The sequence below is a fragment of the Leuciscus leuciscus genome, assembly GCF_965113295.1.
Source record: "Leuciscus leuciscus genome assembly, chromosome: 8".
In the NCBI taxonomy this organism is placed as follows: domain Eukaryota; kingdom Metazoa; phylum Chordata; class Actinopteri; order Cypriniformes; family Leuciscidae; genus Leuciscus; species Leuciscus leuciscus.
In genome coordinates, this window is record NC_138732.1 from 7419782 (window position 1) to 7439843 (window position 20062).

Genomic DNA, 20062 nt, shown 5'->3' on the forward strand with positions numbered 1-20062 from the left:
GCGATGGCCTGATGGAGTCGGAATTAAAAAAAAGAGGATGGACGGTGTCATGGAGCGACACTGAGTCACTTGACAGGAAGGTGAAGAGGTGAAGTCACACAAGGAGAGACATTTTCTGAAGAAAAGGTGAGTGGTTGCCAGGGTGATGCTATGCAGTTGCTAAAGTGTTCAGAGTTTTTTTTTAACATGTTGCTATGTGGTTGCTAGGGTGTTTTGGATGGTTGCTTACTGAACCAAGTCAAAAGGGCACATCCTCAAGTTTCTATGATGTTCTGGCCTCTAGATAGATAGCTCAGTGTAACTTCCATTTCAGTGCAAGTCTGTGTTTTTTTTTTTTTTTTTTTTTTTCATATTGTGAATTGTCATAATGAAAAGCCATAGTGATGCTTGCCTTAGCCAACAAAATACTGAGCATTTTCCAAAGAAAAAAAAGGCAGATTGAGGAAGATAAATAGGAAAATCATGTGTAATATCTACTGTTATTCCCACTTTCAGTGTATTTTAATTTTTTTTCTAAACCTGTGATTTCCAGCTTACTATACAATTACACAGATAGAGGCAAGCTGCAGCATTATAATTTACACCACCATGCCGCAATTACACCATCCTCTTCTTGTTTTGATTGTGGGTATTTGTCTGTGTACAGGTAAATCTCTCATCATACACTTGTCAGAAGTACACCTTACATGGGAATCACATGCAAATTCTGAATATGACTGCAGATCAATTGGTCTATTCATCAACAGCATGTAGTGTTTAGACACCGCCGAGGATGCAGTCCTCAGGATCACTGTAATTACTCATTGTCAGCTCTCAGCAAGGTGATTAGCACCAAGAAACAATGGCCCTGCTTTTCAGTTTATCCCTTGAGGAAGCCTATTGTTCCTCAGGAGGGACAGTGTTTCCAGAACGACAGTGATAAATAGTACGGCACTGACATTATCGACATCCAGATCTCCTAAAAGTCTTGTGTGCTGCTGTCCTTCAAGAAAGTGTCACCTCATGCTGAATGGGTTTTGATCCAAAGTTGCTTAATGACCATATTTTGGTAAAAATTTTTACTTTTCTTCTAAATTGTCATTGAATCTTAGTCTCTAACAAACCAATACAAATAAATGGCTTATCCCCTTAAATGTCACATTTCAACTTTCAGGAGTTGAATAATGTGGAGTAGCTGTCGGTATTTGGATATACTATGCACTGGTGATGAAAGATTATTTTTTAGATTATTTGTATGACTAATAAAAAAAGAATATGACTATGTGTCCCCCTTTACGTTAACCACATTACAAGCTAGCTGTACCTGCACCCATAATGCATTGTGATTGGATCGCTGAAAATGCATTTGCGATTTTAACTGCCCTTACAATTTCATATAATGTAATCTCCTTTCTCTCCTCAAAGAAAGTGCTTTAAAACTTTTTTTCTCTTTTCATCCACTTCCAATTATTGTTCATTTCTTTGAGCAAGAAAAAACAGAATGCATGTTGAATTATCCGTCAGTGTTTTACAAATTCTGTAAATTATGGAAATGTGTCAGTTAACAGAACCTCTCCGCTAATTTGTAAAATGGAGATTTGCATTTTGTGGGGATAAGTGCAATCTGATCTCTATCCAATTACAATAGACATTGGAATGAAGGTGTAAAATTCATTCTGCTAAAAAAAACAAAAAAAACATACCAGGTGCATTGGGGTGTAAAGGTAAAAGGTCGCCACCATTTGGAATAATTTCCATTTGCTAGTTAAGTTTAGATTGTCTGACCTGGTTGACAGTCTGAATCATACTAATCTATCTGAGGAACAGAGTATGAATCAGTGATAACCAAATGCAATGAGTAAAATTCTGAATTATGTACAAAAAAAGTTTATAAATTCAGCATTTCTATAAAGATTTTACTACAAAATATTACCAAGTAACCTTTAAAAATTGATCATTAAAAATCTCACTCTGAATTGCAATCTGTTGTTTATTCAGAAATACAAACCAATCTAATTTGAAAAAGAATTGGATATTGTTTTACTGATTGTCTTTTTCACTTTCAATGACAAACCTGGCTGATTGTACATACATATGGCCCCTAGGTGGCGATATAGTCTTCTGGGTGATTAACATAGTGCTTCTCTCTCTGGCTCTCTCTTTCTCCCTCCGTTTTAATGGTTTGGCAGAGATAATGTGAGAATTACAGCTAATCTGTGTTTATTCCCATGTGACAATCACATTGTGTGCCTGTTCATTATTCACTGTGCCACAACATGCAGACATTGGAGTCCAACTCAATTACACCAGATAGTCATTTAGACAGACCATTATTCCACACAACAGCATACATATGCACAGAGCTGAAGGAACAAACCAAAATATAATTTCTCGTTATCTTTTTATATGGGTTTATACCATATCCTTTATCATATCCTTTGATGGTAATTAATTAATATTCTTGCTCTTTTAGTGTGTGAATTATTGTGCAGCTGTCTCTTTAAAAGGCAGGACCGTGTGGTTACACCTCCACTCCCTCTCTCACTCTGTAGATGATGTCACTGTGGCTTCCCTTAGACCTTGGACAAATGATGTGGGTCTCTGTTTGGCGTTCCTCCTCTTTCCCACCTCCTCTCTCTCACTCTCTCTCTCTCCCCCACCTCAGTGTCTCCATCTCGCACTCCACTGCTCTCTTCATCAACAGAGGGACAGCAGCTGAGGAAACTTGATAGCACTCCATCCCCTTTTCTTCTCCTCTTCCCTTTTTCTTAATATCCCTCTTCTTCTCTCTATCCCTCTCTCATTCTCCAGCAGCGATGTAGTCCTTTCTCAAACTTTAACAGCTGTTTGGCAGTGAAGCCTTGACTGACATCCATCATTCCTGGACCTCTATGGATTCGTTGCCTGCTTCTTTTTGAGATCTTTCCAGAGTCGCCTCTCTTCATCCGTCTTGTGTTTACCTTGTCGCTTTGGTGTGTTTGGATCATGGCCATGAAGGAAACTATACTCCCTATCAGCGAGGTGTCAAGTCCGTACCCGGAGGTCGTGGAACTCAATGTGGGCGGCCAGGTGTATGTCACCAGGCGCTCCACTCTGGTCAGCATACCTGACACCACCCTTCACACCATGTTCACACGGTGCAACCCGCATGAGTTGCCCCGCGACAGCAGAGGACGCTTCTTCATCGACCGCGATGGCTTCTTGTTCCGATACGTGCTGGACTTTCTACGGGACCGCCAGCTAGTGCTACCTGATCACTTCCCGGAGCGGGAACGTCTTCAACGAGAGGCCGAGCACTTTCAGTTGGGGGAACTTCTGAGACTTCTGAGCCCGCGTGTAGCCAAGCAAGGCTCGCTCAACGACGAAGGCTGCCAGAGTGACATTGAGGAAAGTTCACAGAGTAGCGAGTTGGTGACTCGAACTGGAAACAGCGCCACCAACTATGCAACTTCCTCTTGCACCCTGGACAAGAGGTCAGGGTTCATTACGATTGGTTATCGGGGATCCTACACGATGGTGAGGGATAACCAAGCCGATGCTAAGTTTAGGCGCGTGGCGCGTATCATGGTCTGTGGGCGTATCGCTTTGGCAAAGGAGGTGTTCGGGGACACTCTAAATGAAAGTCGGGATCCTGACCGTCCACCAGAGAAATACACCTCGCGCTTCTACCTGAAGTTCACCTACCTTGAGCAAGCGTTCGACAGATTGAGCGAGGCTGGGTTCCAGATGGTGGCCTGCAACTCAACCGGAACAGCTGCGTTTGTTAACCAGTACAGAGATGACAAGATCTGGAGCAGCTATACGGAGTACATTTTCTTCAGTAAGTGACAGAGCAGCTCTTGCAAACCTACCTGCGCTGCACTCTAATTTCCTTTTCATGTATCCGAGTATTCCCAGCCTTATTCCCAAGAGATAGAAGGACATATTTCACAGCTCAATCCTCAGCCCTCACCCCCCAACCACCACAAAAAAAAAAAAAGGAAAACATGCACTTCATTTTATGTGTGCATGCAAGAATGCATTTTTATTGATTGATTTATTGTTTTTAAATCATACCTTTGTAAAAACAGGTGTGACTTGGGTGCATTTCTCTTTCTGTTCACGGCATGCAAAGTAAATCTAAGTGTACTTGAAGATAAATTTGAAGTACTTGGCATCTGTGCACAGTTTGTTTATTATTTTTTTATCTTTATTGAAGAAATGCAGACCTTGTAGGGTCCTCAAGAAGGAATGATTCCAGTCTTTTGCATGGCTTCATTTTAATCAATTTCCAAGATTTTTTTTTTTAAAGCTATTTAGTTTTGACAGATATTGACCCTGTCATTTTTTAAAATTTATTTATATATTTTTTTAACTGCAGCAAGAAAGATAACGGCTTTAAAATCAAGTGATGACCCCCAAGTTGGGAAAATCTCTTTCTTTTCTTTCCCACTCTTTCCTTCTCTTTCGCTGCTCATCTGCAATCCGCACTCTGCAATCCAATGTCGTTCCTTTAGCTTGTCTCACAATCACATGCTTTTTTCTCTCTCTCGCTCTCTTTCAAACACCTAACTACCCATACACACACTCTTTCTCCTGCTCGCTCCTCTTCAATATGTAGTGACTTTGATGCTGTAATTCATTGCAGTTCATGTAAATGTGTGTCATAACTGGGACAGCAAGAGCCTCGGGCCTGAAGTACTGAATAGAGAGGATAGTACACACTATGCAATCCCACGCACCACTTGTGTCCAATCATAAAGAAGCCAAGCAGATCAAAGCTTCCTCATTAGCCAATGTAAATCAGAGTTGGATTAAATGATTGCTGATTAGCTCATTCTTATTGGCCACCTCAGGTTTGTCATTCTTAAGTTGTACGGACAAGCGCTAATCCACTGCAGGCTGATGCTTTCACACTGCAGTAGCTGTGAGTTCACTTTTACAAGGTCTTAACATGCAGGGCAGTCTCTAACTGAGCTGATGTGATTGTGGTCGGGCCAAATCGCTGGCAAGCTGGTTTGATTGATTTGTGATTGATTGGTAGCTGATTATTGGTGTTTCTTTTAAACTGTCTTTTATTGAATTTGTACGGTCCTTAAAACTGCTTGAAACATTTAAGCATGTTGTAGCGGGTTTTGTGCTTGTGCACATTTAAGCTGAGATAAGGCAAAGCTGCATGGACAGGTAGAGAAGTGTGAAAACACGGTGATAAGGAAAAGGACCGTCTAGGTAGGAGGAAGAAAAATCTCACTTTGGTAGACTTAAGCGAGGTAATGGAACTTCAAGAGCTAATCCTACCGCTGTATGTCGCAGATAATGAGGCTGTGTGTGTGTGAGAGAGAGAGAGAGAGAGAGAGAGACTGAGAGAGAGAGAGAGAGACAGAGACTGAGAGAGAGAGAGAGAGAGAGAGAGAGAGAGACTGAGACTCAGAGAGAGACTGGGAGAGAGAGAGACTGAGTGAGTGAGTGAGTGAGTGAGTGAGTGAGTGAGTGAGTGAGTGAGTGAGTGAGTGAGTGAGTGAGTGAGTGAGTGAGTGAATAAATGTGTGTGTCTGCATTCGTCTTTCAATGTGTGTCCGGTTAGGTTTTAGAAGATACTTGAAGATAATGTCTAGATGTCCTAGAAGAGATGTCCACTCTGTGAAGCTGCCATATACTTTATTTAAGGTTTAAAGGTGATGTGTGTCAGTATTTCAATGTTAAATACATTATCCTACTCCAGCTTAATATAAAGACACTGCAGGAGACACATTTCTAATATTTAAGTGTTTTTTTTTCCCGTGACCAATTTTTAAATTCTTAAACTTTACATTCACTCCCCTCTCATCTTGAATATATGGTTAAATTTTTATGCAGAGATAAATATAAGCAATAGTTTCTTGAGTGGCTTGAGCACTTCAGAGGCGCTGAGAAGCTGTTGTAGTCAATATGGTGGATTGTCCTCCAAAACAATGGGTGGCAGTGTGGAGAAAATATCAGTTGAATCAGTTAGAAACAGAAGTGAAAAGTAGTTTGCTGAACCAGAGACTGGCTGTGTCCAAAATCTCTCTTATAGGTACTTATTTTGAATATGTAATTACTTCACGACTGCTAAAATAGTATGCTCTATATAGTATGAACGTGTGTAGTATGAATGTAATCTGGACGTACTAATGTAATACTGTTTTTCGCCTGCTATATATAATAGGGAAGTATGCGATTTTGGATGCAGCCATTGAGTGGTGCAAGTAAGACATCAGTTTGTAGGCCAAAACGCAGAAGTGAGTTAGCATTTTAGCACTTCCGGTTCTATCGAGCTCAATGGTTTTTTTTAATGGGGTTTGGGTTAAATGGCTGAAATAAGGTCTGTGCTGAAAAAAAGCTCAAGACACTTTCACGTTTTATTCTACGACATAAAATACATCAATATTACCCCACTCTGGATTTTTTTAAGCTGTTACGTGTCTTGAAAAAGAGGTTGCTAACAAGTGGCTAAATGGGACTACAGAGGCTGTCGGTGACATGGGATACTCCACTTGTTTTGGAAATAGGCTCATTTTACAACTCCCCCAGAGTTAAACAGTTGAGTTTTACCGTTTTCGAATCCATTCAGCCGATCTCCGGGTCTGGCGGTACCACTTTTAGCATAGCTTAGCATAGATCATTGATTCGGACAAGACCATTAGTATCTCTCTCAAAAAAATTACCAAAGAGTTTCGATATTTTTCCTATACTCTTCTGTAGTTACATCGTGTACTAAGACCGACGGAAAATGAAAAGTTGCGATTTTCTAGGCTGATATGGCTAGGAACTATACTCTCATTCCTGCGTAATAATAAAGAAACTTTGCTGCCGTACCATGAGTCCAGCAGGCGTAATGATATGACGCATCGCCTGAAAATAGTCCCCAGCTCGGTAGACTATAGGGTCGACTATTTTCAGGCGCTGCGTAACATCATTACGCCTGCTGGACTCATGGTACGGCAGCAAAGTTTCTTGATTATTACACAGGAATGAGAGTATAGTTCCTATGCTAATGGTCCTGTCCGATTCAATGATCTATGCTAAGCTATGCTAAAAGTGGTACCGCCAGACCCGGAGATCGGCTGAATGGATTCGAAAACGGTAAAACTCAACTGTTTAACTCTAGGGGAGTTGTAAGATGAGCCTATTTCCAAAAAAAGTGGAGTATCCCTTTAAACGCCGTTAGCCGGACAGCTAAACTCAGTTCGATTCTACAGCCTCATTATGCTTATAATTGTGCTCTTCTAAACTATTTTAACTCAAATGTTCTGGGATTTTTTTTTTTTTTGATAAAAACTGAAAGAGTTGTCGGAAGCTTAGTGATGGTGACGTTGAATTTGTGGGACCATGCTGTAGTTCGTTTATGGTCTACCTTTAGCTTTTTACTACTGGCTTCAAAATTCATAAACTTGTGTTCATCTGTGATAATTATCTTGATAGACAAAACGTGCAAGTATCATAAACTTTTGTTGATCACAGAGCTTGTTTTTAGTGATAATCAAAAAGCCTGTGGGAAAATCCTTGGATCACGTGTGCCTTGATAACCAATCACGTTACAGCCTTGACATCACTGAATTTCATTCAGAGTTGTACAACAGTCAGTCAATGTTTGCGGATACCATAGAAATGAATGAGAAGTGCCGTAACCTCCTACCTGTCACGCAATTGTCTGTGACTTCTCTTATAAAACAGCATTTTTTTTCAATGTCAATTTATTCAGTTTATTCAGCGTAGTGAAGCCTCTCTTCCACTGACATGCTTTTTTCAAAAGACATCTGATCTCCTTCCCTGAGTAGCGAAGCGTTAGCAGACATTTAGCTTTTTTCGGCTAAGATTGCAGCCTTTGCCTTCAAGTGACTTTAGCTGAACTTTACTTTTACTCTTCTCTACTTCATGTATAATATATTGTTCATTGGGTATTGGTGGACTAAACAACAAAAACACCAGTCATCTAGTATCCAGACTGACTGTGTATCTCTATTATACTAGTATACTAAACTGTGCACAAGAACTTAAACCTTATTGATTTTTAGGACTTTGAGACTTTATGGGTTGACTTATGTTAAAAATCATTTATAACTGCAATTACATGCACATTTAGAAAAATGCATTAATTTTATTATCAAACTTTAGTATAGATAGATAGATAGATAGATAGATAGATAGATAGATAGATAGATAGATAGATAGATAGATAGATAGATAGATAGATAGATAGATAGATAGATTTTTCATAATACCACATCAAATGCATGTCTAATGTTTTTTTTGTTTTTGTTTTTATTTACATTTAATTATAATTTTTTTAAAGTATTTATCTCATTTTATTATTATAATAAATGCATTTCTACAAAAAAAAAGATTTATTTTTAATTACATTTTTAGATTTACATTAAATATATATATATTTTTAAAGTATTTATCTCATTTTATTTTTATTTCAAATGTATTTAGTATAGCAATGGAGAAAGTGTGCCTTTCTCTCTCTGTCTATCTGTCTCTCTTTTTAAATTTTGGACACACTCCTGTCAGTTTATAATTTGCGTGTATGATTGCAGAGGGAGAAGTGATGGAGAGCCAGAGGAAAGAAGGCGAGAAGTAATAAGTGAGAGAGAATGAGGGTGAGGGGGTGGAACGGTCACCAGCGGTCCCGACTGTAGCGGGGCTGTCGTTCAAGCTTAGCGTGATGTGTGTCCGCCCCGCAGGAGCATCAACGCCGGCTCCTTATCTCTGTCAGGATGCTAATCACAGCTCTGGAGTCTCCGATGAAGGATGCGGACATGCATCAACGTGCCAGAGGGGCTTACAGTACAATGGCTGCTAGTTAACAATATAGCAGACCCCCCACCATTATACATGAGTCTAACACTTGTCATCCAGGGACAATAACACATGATTAGTAATATTTACACAGATAAGCATCACTTTTATTATTGCTCATAGTTGGGGATTTGAAGAACCCATTAACCATAAGTATTAATATTTGGTATATAACTTGTGCTGATATGAAGGATTCCTGTGTCTTGTTGAGGAGAGGAGTACTCTTACTTTACTAAATGATCAGACTTAAGTTTTTTACTTATTTTACTCTTAGACGTTCATTGAACGAGGGTCCAGAGTCATATATTCAGACCAGAAAATTATAGAGACTTTTTTTATTTATTTTTTTATAGTGTATATATACAGTACAGGCCAAAAGTTTGGACACATTACTATTTTTAATGTTTTTGAAAGAAGTTTCTTCTGCTCATCAAGCCTGCATTTATTTGATCAAAAATACAGGAAAAAAAAGTAATATTGTGATATATTATTACAATTTAAAATAATTGGTTTTCAATTTATTACACTTTAAATTATTATTTATTTCTGTGATACAAAGCTGAATTTTCAGGATCATTACTCCAGTCTTCAGTGTCACACGTGACATTCAGTCTATCACATGATCCTTTAGAAATCATTCTAATATTCTGATTTATTATGATTGTTGGACACAGTTCTGCTGCCTAATATATTTGATGAATAAAAGGTTAAAAAGAACTGCATTTATTCAAAATAAAAAAATATTTTCTAATAATATAAATCTTCTTTACTATCACTTTTTATCAATTTAACACATCCTTGCTGAATAAAAGTATTGATTTATTTTTAAAAAAGAAATTAAAAAAATTACTGACCCCAAATTACTGACCAGTAGTGTATATTGTTGTTACAAAAGATTTCAATTTTTTTTTAAATTGCTTTTTTTTTTTTTTTACTTTTTATTCATCAAAGTATCCTAAAAAAGTATCACAGGTTATGAAAAAATATTAAGCAGCAGAACTGTTTCCAACTTTGAATGAATGAATCATCATATTAGAATGATTTCTAAAGGATCATGTGATAGACTGGAGTAATGATCCTGAAAATTCTGCTTTGCATCACAGAAATAAATGATCATTTAAAGTATAATAAATTGAAAACCAATTATTTTAAATTGTAATAATATATCACAATATTAAAAAAAAAATCTGTATTTTTGATCAAATAAATGCAGGCTTGATGAGCAGAAGAAACTTCTTTCAAAAACATAAAAAAATATGAATGTGTCCAAACTTTTGGCCTGTACTGTAAATAAACTGGTTTTTACTTGTCGGGTATAGAAAAGTTGTTTCAGAGCAAGTTGCATTTTGATGAACGATTATAAAGACATTTTTTTCTTTAATAAAATGCACCAGGACCATGAATATGTAAGAAAGTAAACAGTGTCGCTTTTGATTTCAAGTTGACTTTAAGTGAAAGACTTTTACTGTGTTTGTGGACTCACACTGGTACGATTGTGATGATCCATGGTTTAATATAGACCAGTGTTCAGATTAGCTGTGGGCTGAATTTGATCATGCATGTTTGCGCTTGTCAGTATGTTTATGTGTGGGTGTGTTGTGAATGTGTGTGTGTGTTTCTCCACACATCCTAATTCGCCGCTGTTGTGATGCGAGTGTGCGGGTGGTTCACACTCTGTCGAAGGACAAATCAAACCTCTGATTGCATGCCATGATGGCCTTAACTCACTCAGAGGACACAAATAAATCTCTGTCATCTGTCTGCCGTCGATCTCTTGGTGTCCTCCAAACCTCTGGATGAAGGAACTAAAGCCAGTCACTCATCCCATGAACCGCTGCACTCAAGCAAAGTAAACAAGCTCGAAAGAAAATTGCTTGGTCTGTTTTCATCTTTCTCTTTGATTTTTCATTATGGCCAAACTCCCCAGGCCGTCAAAACAAACTGAAATGTAAAATTTTCTTCTGAGTCTTGTAATCTGGTGCCTCCACACAGGAAATTGTGGAAAATGTTGTAATTTTGACAGTGTTGTGGATGCTGAGTTACATCTCAGGCTCAGATTGGCATCCATGGATGTTTTTTTAAAACTCAGAACAGCGTCACATGGTTAGATCAATGCCTTGTCTGTGTTAGTGAGGGAAGCAAAGAGAAGGGAGAGTGAGCAGGTCAAGGTTGAGTATATGGATCTGACACGCATGAATATTTATGCAAATCGATTCACATGTTCAGCAATTATTAACAAGAGATTGTGAGAGATATATACAGTGAAACCAGAGATGGATCCAATAACCAGGGACATACTGTATCTTTACAGTCTGGTGCTCAACACCTCCATAACACGTTGATAGCCTGAATTGTATGAACAGACCACAGACATTTGACACTTAAAGGGTTAGTTCACCCAAAATGTTTTATTCTGTCATTAATTACTCCCCCTCATGTCGTTCCAAACCCGTTAAGGTGATGATACACGGGGCAACTGTTTTGAGCAATTTTGCCGAGCGATGTTGCTTGGGCACTTTCCCATTGAGAATTGGCAACAAATTTCTATCTGGATACTTTAGATCTGTCTTGGGCCCTGTGTCTCATGGTTGCCTGTTGATGGCAACATTGCTCAAAAAAGTTGCCCTGTGTATCATCATCTTAAGACTTTCGTTCATCTTCGGAACACAAATTAAGATCTTTTTGATGAAATTTGAGAGCTTTCTCCATTGACAGCTTATGCAACTACCACTTTGAAGCTTTAAAAAGTTAATATAGGCCTAGAGATAGTAAAACTAATCCCTATGAATTGAGCAGTTTAGTCCAAATTTTATGAAAGACTCAATATGTGACCCTGGATCACAAAACCAGTCATAAGTCGCACGGGTATATTTGTGGCAATAGCCAACAATACATGGTATGGGTCAAAATTATAGATTTTTCTTTTATGCCAAAAATCATTAGGATATTAAGTAAAGATCATGTTCCATGAAGATATTTTGAACATTTGATATTATAAAACATTTATTTTTGTGAGTGAATGCAGCACAATCGCTAACATAAATGGACAAACTTTAAAGGCGATTTTCTCAATGTTTCGATTTTCTTGCACCCTCAGATTCCAGATCTTCAAATAGTCGTATCTCGGGCAAATATCCAATCCTAACAAACCATACATCAATGGAAAGCTTATTTATTCAGCTTACAGATGTTGTATACATCTCAATTTCAGAAATTTGACCCATGTGACTGGTTTTGTGGTACAGGGTCACATATGATGAACAGATTGAATTTAGCATTAACATAGGTTCAATGTTCACCCAAAAATTGTAAAAAAATATGTGAATTGGATTGCATTGCTTAGACTTCATATAAACAGATCTTTCAGAATCTGAAATCGGACTGGATTAGTTCCATTTGATAAATTAGTGCATGTTTTCATTATTAGTGTCCAAAAAACATCCCCACTGACTTTCAATGTTATGGACAAAAAAGTAAATTTTCCAAATTACCTTTTTTTTTTTTGTATTCCACAGAAGAAATAACGTCATACAGTTTTGAAAGGACATGAGGGTGAGTAAATGACAGAATATTCATTTTTGGGGGTACTATTATCTGTTCGCCCATAGGGAAACGGTATAACAAGCGATTACTCATGTAAGGAAGGAATCTAGATAGGAGACACATAAAAAAATTTGCAAAGTGAATTTATCTTAATCTTTTTAATCTTTCAGTTGTTTCTCCAAAAGCAACAAGGCTACACTTGAAAAAAGCAAATGGAGGGTTTTGCTTGAGTCTCTTGCACCTCAGGTTTTTTCTCCTGAGACACATGTATGTTTCTTCTCTGTTGTTTTAGAGGAGATCTAAACAATATCTCTCAGTGTGCTAAGACAGCGAAGGTAAGAGTTTGCAATATAAACTCAAATATTTTTCATTCAGTTCTTTTGAGACCAAATGTGACCCTGGACCACAAAAGCAGTCTTATGGTTAATTTCTTTAAAATTGAGATTTATACATCACCTGAAAGCTGAATACGTAATCTTTCCATTGATGTATGGTTTGTTAGGATAGGACAATATTTGGCCGAGATACAACTATTTGAAAATCTGGAATCTGAGGGTGCAGAAAAATCAAAATATTGAGAAAATCTCCTTTAAAGTTGTCCATTTCTATTGGCGATTGTGCTGCATCCATTCACAAAAATAAATGTTTTATATATTTAAGGTGGGAAATTTACAAAATATCTTCATGGAACATGATATTTACTTAATATCCTAATGATTTTTGGCATAAAAGAAAAATCTATAATTTTGACCCATACAATGTTTTGTTGGATATTGCCACAAATATACCCGTGCAACATAAGACTGGTTTTGTGATCCAGGGTCACAAATGATCTGAGCTAGGTTATCTACATTTAAAGTATTGTGTATTCCTATAGTAATTGTCTTTTTATTTCAGGTTATTTTACCCTATCTATCCATTCCAACTCATCCATTACAAAATATTAATACGTTTTGTAAAGACATTCACACAATTTGTATTTGTGCACTAAAGTCATTTCACACACTTAAGCCTATGCCTTTAGATCTTAAGGTCATGAAAATATGTCTCTTAACTAGACTGCTTCCTTACATGATTAATTGCTTATGATACACCATTGCTCACTTACAGTAGGTTGAGTTGGATAAATTCATCTGCCAAATAAATAAATGTAAATGTGAACTTGTCAAACAGACTTTTCTTACAAAATAATCATTCATAATCCCAAACCTGATGTTCACATTTAAAAACCATTTAAAAAAACAGCAGTCACAAAGTCCGTCTTGATTTATAGGCAAATAATATAATGTAATTAGAAACCAAGAAAGCTTACCAAAGCTCCATTACGGCCGCTCGTTTGTCTTTGTCACAGCACAGGGTTGTTGTGGTGTGTAAACACTGATGATGTTCTGTCAGTGTGTTTGGATGGTTTGAATGGTTTGTCACATTATGTAAACAAATTACTGCTGGGGATGAGAGATTACACTCACTAAATTACTTGAGTATGAATTCATACTGTGAAAGGATGACAAAAGTAAGGAGAACAATAGCTGCATTTTCATTATCAGGATGAGAGTTGTCACATCTTTTGATGGGTTCAGGAGCTTAGCGCTGAAATCCTATTGTAATTATTAGGATTTTTGGTTACACTTTATTTTACAGTGCGTGTACTTACAGTGTACTTACCCAAGAAATTACTGGTAATAAAAGGTAAGTAGGGTTAAGGGTAGGTTTAGAGGTTGGTTCAGGGTTAGTAACTAGTTATAACCCAGTTATTAAGTACATATGTACATGCAGAATAGGACTGTAAAATAAAGTTTTACAGCAACATCACTAAGGCTTGTTACAATCGGCCTGACGATGGCGCTACAGTAATCAAAAGTATGAAATCGCACAGAACTCCTAAATCGTTAAAACTAGTACTATAGGTTTTTCACCCAAAACGTTCGACGTGGGTATATGGCCACTTTTACTAAAATGGCTATTACTCTTGAACAGAATGAGATAGTTTCACCAAACTCGATACACCAATGTACGGGCTTAGTCTGTGGTCACGTGAAAAAGGACGAAGCGACTGGCCACTTGGTGGCATTATAAAAATAAAAAAAAGTATAAAAAAAACTGCTATAGCTACGCAACAATCATTCCAATTGACTTGAAAACTGATATGTGGTGTCTTGGTATAGGGTGCCGTGAATGTTTATGAGGACATTAGCATATCTCGATAAACACGGTGGTCGCCGGACAATGAAGTTTGTCGGACAAGGTTAATGGAGGCTAATCAGAATGAAACTCGCTAGGCCAGTTTGACTCATGGCCCTAGAGGGAAAGAAATCGACCACCGGGTGGCGCTAACGAGTTTTATGCCTCTAAGTTTCACACATACACATGATATTCATATATGTCAGATCTCCTCATTCTGAACCACTTTGGCTCAAGAACTACTGCTGTCAATCAAATTGTTCGTTAAATATTTGTGATTATTTTAAAAACCTACTTTTGCGAACAAGTCCGTTAAGGTCTTGACTCTTTAGGTCAATAATTATAAAAAAAAAAATTTTTTTACTTTACCCTTTGGACAGCTATAACAGGGTCCTTTAAAACTGGGCTTAGCAAAATATACCCTAAAGCCTATAAATATGCAACTTATGATTCTAAACAAGCATGCAGACTTTTATAGAGATCGGACCATAGCTGGCGCTAAAACTGTTAAAAAGCTTTAAAAACCCATATATATTAAATTGCCTGCATTGGCTATAAATAGTCTTTTCCATCTATGATCTTGGTGATTACAGACTTAATGCTTTTATATGCATGTGCTGAAAGGCCTTAAAGCACTTGAACCCCCGATAATTGCTGTTTGCAGCTTATTGTTGTTCTTATCTTTATTGCTTGCTTTATTGGTTTTATTGTGTTGCTCTAAGAACTATGGAAGCCCTTTTCTGCCTCAAAGTAAAAATGTATATATATATATATATATATATATATATATATATATAAAACTGTGACTTTATATATCACCATTATGTCTTTTATATATCACAATTTGAACTATTTCTGTGTAATTGATTTCTCATAATTGCGCTTTTCTGTTTTATAAATATCAAGATATTTATATCTTCATATTCCACAACTGTGACTTTTTTGTTATAATTGTGACTCTCATAATTATGACTGTATTTCTTGTAGTTGCAACTTTATATCTTATAATAGGACTTTACATCCTCATAATTTTTATTTAGTTTCTCATAATTGCCAATTTATTTAAAGTAACTGTGACTTATTTATCATAATTGCAATGTATATTTCACAATGTATATTTTTATTTTAAATTAAATTTAAATTGTATCTCTCATTAACATTTTATTTTTTACTCTGAGACGAAATCAGGCTTCCCTAGAAAATAGACTTCCAGTAAAGTTTTTACAGTTCAAACCTCTGAACCTACAGATAACTGTGACTTTCATCTAGCAGTTTGAGAAAACCCACTCAAGTTTCATCTATCTGCTGGTGAACTTATGAAAGCTCTCTCCATTTCTAATCCTCAGGGTGAATAAGAATATTCAGAATGAAAGAAATGGAAAAAGAAAGCTCTTTGACAAAATGCAGATGATAAGGTACACCCTGCTGCCCTGCAGGTGATGAACTGTGTTCTTCTCTCAATGGAGCAGCCATAAATGGCGTAAAAAGAACATTGTGCCGTAAAATTCAGCGCTTTCTTAATATATAGTAGGTTTTTCTCACAGTGTGTGTCTGCAGTAATTCTGCTGTACTTTAGAACTGAGTTATGATGATATTTCTGCATTATGATGTTATTAGGTGCATGATCCGGAGCACTACGGCTTTAGAAACTGTGTACTGTAAGTAAGGAGAAAATACATTTTATTCGGCATGCATAAGAGTGTTGATGCATTCTTCAAAAACAAATTAAGAATCAACACCTTTTTGTAGAAAATACAAAAACAATTTTAACCTTTTCTACTTTATTTACTGATTATTTCACATTTAACAGCCACTTAATAAAAACAGCACACACAATATCCACCTTGATTTATAGGCATAATATAATGTAATAAGAAACTGAGAAAAACCAGCAAAGCTCCATCTTTGCAAGCATTGATATTTAATTCTGATTATGTACAAATCTTGATATTTATGTCTTGTTTATATTGCATTTCTGCACAACAAAAGTAATGAATGTTTTCCAGACAGATTTTTCATGCACTTCCCCTTATTATTGCTCGGACAAAATATTTTACCACTATGCATCATGCCTAACAATAATGCACAGCCTTTTGTACTTTACATTAGTGCGGTTCATAGGGATGCAGGTTCGTGTCATGTCCTGATCTCATTCCCCACATCCTCTACTTTCCTGTCTACCGCTACCACCCTTTCAATTATAGGCATAGACCATAAATTACAATGAGAAAAAAAGGTTTTATAATAAAGGCAGCCGAGCTCCTCCCGCTGGTTCTAATTAACAGAACAGAGATAAGAAGCACCGCCTCTCTTTCAACCCACTGGCTAAATTGTAAAAAGCTTCTGGGCAGCAATAAATTTGCTCAATTGAAGTCATTTGGGAAAGAAAAGGAACCTCACACAGAAAAAAAAGGACAGTCTGCGCCTACCGTTTAGCTCTAATCTGTTTTGTATGTCCACTCCATGAAACATTCACAATCACTTCAGTGGTCAGAATGTAAAAACTTTCTCAAAACGATAATGGAATGTCATTCCAGTGGAAGTTACTGCTGCAAATCTCACAAAGGAACATTTTCCCCTGGGGTAGAAGATATGGCAGGACCATCACTCATTTATCTGACTACCGCAGGCCGTTATCTCGTCTCTAAGTAAAGAAGAACCAGGCTGCTGAAACATATGTAATGCTTTCCACTAGATAGGGCCGCACTATCTTTTCCCTGGAAATGCTCAATCGTTGTATGTTCTTGCCAAGGTGAAGAATGAGATGGAGAGAATCTGCTGCTCCTGCTGTGTATTACTGACTCAACCAGGCCTTGACTTGTTATGAGTAGTTTGTGGATTTTGCTGGCTACCGAAGGAGGTATCATGCAAGGTAAAATTTTGCACAGATATTGATAAAAAAATAAAATAAAATAAATATACTGTATATATATATATCTGCGATAATTGTATTTTAAAATGTTTAAGCCTGTTTGAAATCTAGTCTTGTATGCACACTGTCTTGTCAGCTGAGAGAGCAGTAATGAAATGGCTAGAGAGTGAAAGAGTGCAACAAAAAAAACAATAAATAAAAAACATCAAACTGCTCTGTACATTTCCCCAAGCACAGTCTCATCTATGTTTTTCTTTTTTCTCCCTATTCTCTGTGAATCTGTATAAACACGGCTGCAAGCTCTTTGACATGTCAAGAATAAACTCCTCTGTTTCTGTGTGCATGAGTTTGCGTGAGAATGAATTCTGGAATTGTGGCTTCCATCGAGGGTGGCGTTGTTTTGAATAGTGTGCGCTCCGACATGCCACAAAACAAGCCACTGTGAGTCTGAGAGTGATGAGTTTCTGTCTTGTTTAGTTCGCTTGGCTTTACTGATGATTTCTCAGCCTGAAACTTCAACTCAGTTTATATGAAACAAATTGCTATTATTGCTCAACACTTCCTAATCCCTATCCTCAAACAACTAACATGGTTGTGGTCTGCTTGCTCGATTCGAGGCAATTTAAAACAGTGTTTTCTGGCATTTTCACATATTAAATGTTCAAGTATTCATACATTGGGGTCCGAAAGTCTGAAAACGCATTGAATCTAATTTAAACCTGGAAATAATACAAATAAATGAAATTATATTGGAGAAGACGAAATGGTCTCAAATTGCTGGACTCCCTGTATATGTTGGTAAATTATGTAATTAGGGTTTTCACGGTACTAAATTTCAGAAGTCGGCATCAATACAGTCAAATTTTGTGGTTGTCACTCTAGGTAACAAGAACGGTAGGGCAGAACCTGATTACGCAGTTACCTGACTAACGCAATTAGTGAGACAACAGTATACCACCACTTGCTCCACACACACAGTCTTAATTTTGTTCCAGTTTTCTTTTCAAGAGAAGCCATGATCAAAATTAACGCTAGAGATTGTTTTTGTTTGCTAGCCACCATTTCTATACCGCATGTAAATGCAGCTGCACATGGGAACATGTCTATGTTCCCACAGCCCTATGTTCCCACAGCCCTATGTTTCCACAGCCCTATGTTCCCACAGCCTTATGTTCCCACAGCCCTAACCATAACCCTAACCCTAACCCTAACATACCTAAACCTACCCCTCACAGGAGGGACAATTGTCTGGGATGTTATTAGGCTATCCCTGTACCTGTACCAGTACAAGCACTAAATCCTTCCCTTTGTGGGGGAATTAGGCTTGATTGTTTGACATACCTAAAACCTACCCCTCACAGGAGGGATACTTGTCTGGGATGTAATTGGGCTATCCCTGTACCAGCACAAGCACTAAAACTTACCCTTCATAGGGGAATAGGGCTTAATTAGTTAACATACTAAACCTACCCCTCACAGGAGGGAGACTTGTCTGGGATGTAATTGGGCTATCCCTGTACCAGCACAAGCACTGAAACCTACCCTTCATGGGGGACATAGTTAAATGAGAGAACATAGGACTGTGGGAACATAGGGCTGTGGGAACATATGGTTGTGGGAACATAGGGGGTCTGGGAACATAGGGCCTAATTAAAAAAAAAAAAAAAAAAAATCGTAGAAATGTGGGAACATAGGGCCGTGGGAACATAGGGCTGTGGGAACATAGGGTTGACCCCCTGCAGGTCACTGAATGTGTCGCGGATTGATGATATAATACTCCGGTTGAGTCTTCTTGATTGTGTCCGTTTTTAACGCATTTTGACTGCCGTGCAGTCTGACATTAATGACAACATGCTATAAATATAAATAGAAACCTTTGACGGCCAGAGAGTGCTCAAACAAACACAAACAAGCAGTGTCTATTAGCGGGTACCAAATATATCCGGTAATCTGTACTACCAGTACTGCAGAAATGCTTTTTTTTTTCTCTTTTTTTTTTTTTTTGGTAATGGTAGTACCGATACGTTTGACAACACTAAATGTAATCTGTGTAAGTAAATGTAAAATGTAATGTAAATCTGTTCATTTTATGAAACAGAGTTGAAAAAACAATTTTTGCTTTATTTTGTATCTTGCATTCTGAGTTTACTTGATAACAATTGTTGTTTGGTCAAAATGATCCTCTGATTAAAAAACAACAACAACTAATTTTCAAAAACCATTTCAGAGCAAATTCATGATAAATTCCAAGATATAAATTGAATAAGATATAGAATATTTTATAGCTCTGTTGCCAAACTCAAACAGGCAAGGAGTGTCTGCTATGGAGTGTTATCATGCACAATTATACCAGACATCCCCAACAGCAATTTCAAAGTCCTTCTGTTTCATTTCTTTACTTTCATTAATTGTTGATAGTAAATTTGCTTTACAGACTCTGTAATGTTGTCCAGATGGCTGTCAATTAAATTTGAGTCCTTGTAAATTCCCTCTTCATTTCTGTGCGAAGTCATGGGGATGGATCAGATGGATGAGTTGTGTTTCCTGTTTTTCATCTTTCTTGTCTCAGTCTTGCTTGAAGCTGGCATTAAATAATGTTGGCTGCAATCCTTACAATAAGAAAAATGCTTAGGTTATATTTAATGGTTTTGAAAAAGTTAATTTAAATCGGTTTATTGTGGGAAC

The 20062-nt window shown here is 37.2% G+C and overlaps 1 protein-coding gene across 6 annotated transcripts in view; it reads left to right on the forward strand.

The window, feature by feature from the left end:
• Positions 1 to 2262: 2262 nt before the first annotated feature.
• Positions 2263 to 20062, forward strand: part of kctd8 (potassium channel tetramerization domain containing 8) — a 33012-nt gene continuing 15212 nt past the window's right edge. For 2 of the 6 annotated variants that reach the window (XR_014207957.1, XR_014207958.1), the window contains exon 1: positions 2264 to 3799. Coding sequence is in view for 3 of the 6 variants with exons in the window: in XM_082177051.1 (XP_082033177.1) it covers positions 2965 to 3799; positions 8520 to 8563 (879 nt within the window). In the remaining 3 variants the exon portion in view is untranslated. Of the gene's footprint in view, positions 3800 to 8519; positions 11438 to 12296; positions 12712 to 20062 lie in introns of those variants that run through there. The other 4 variants (XR_014207959.1, XM_082177050.1, XM_082177052.1 and 1 more) reach the window with 3 other exon arrangements.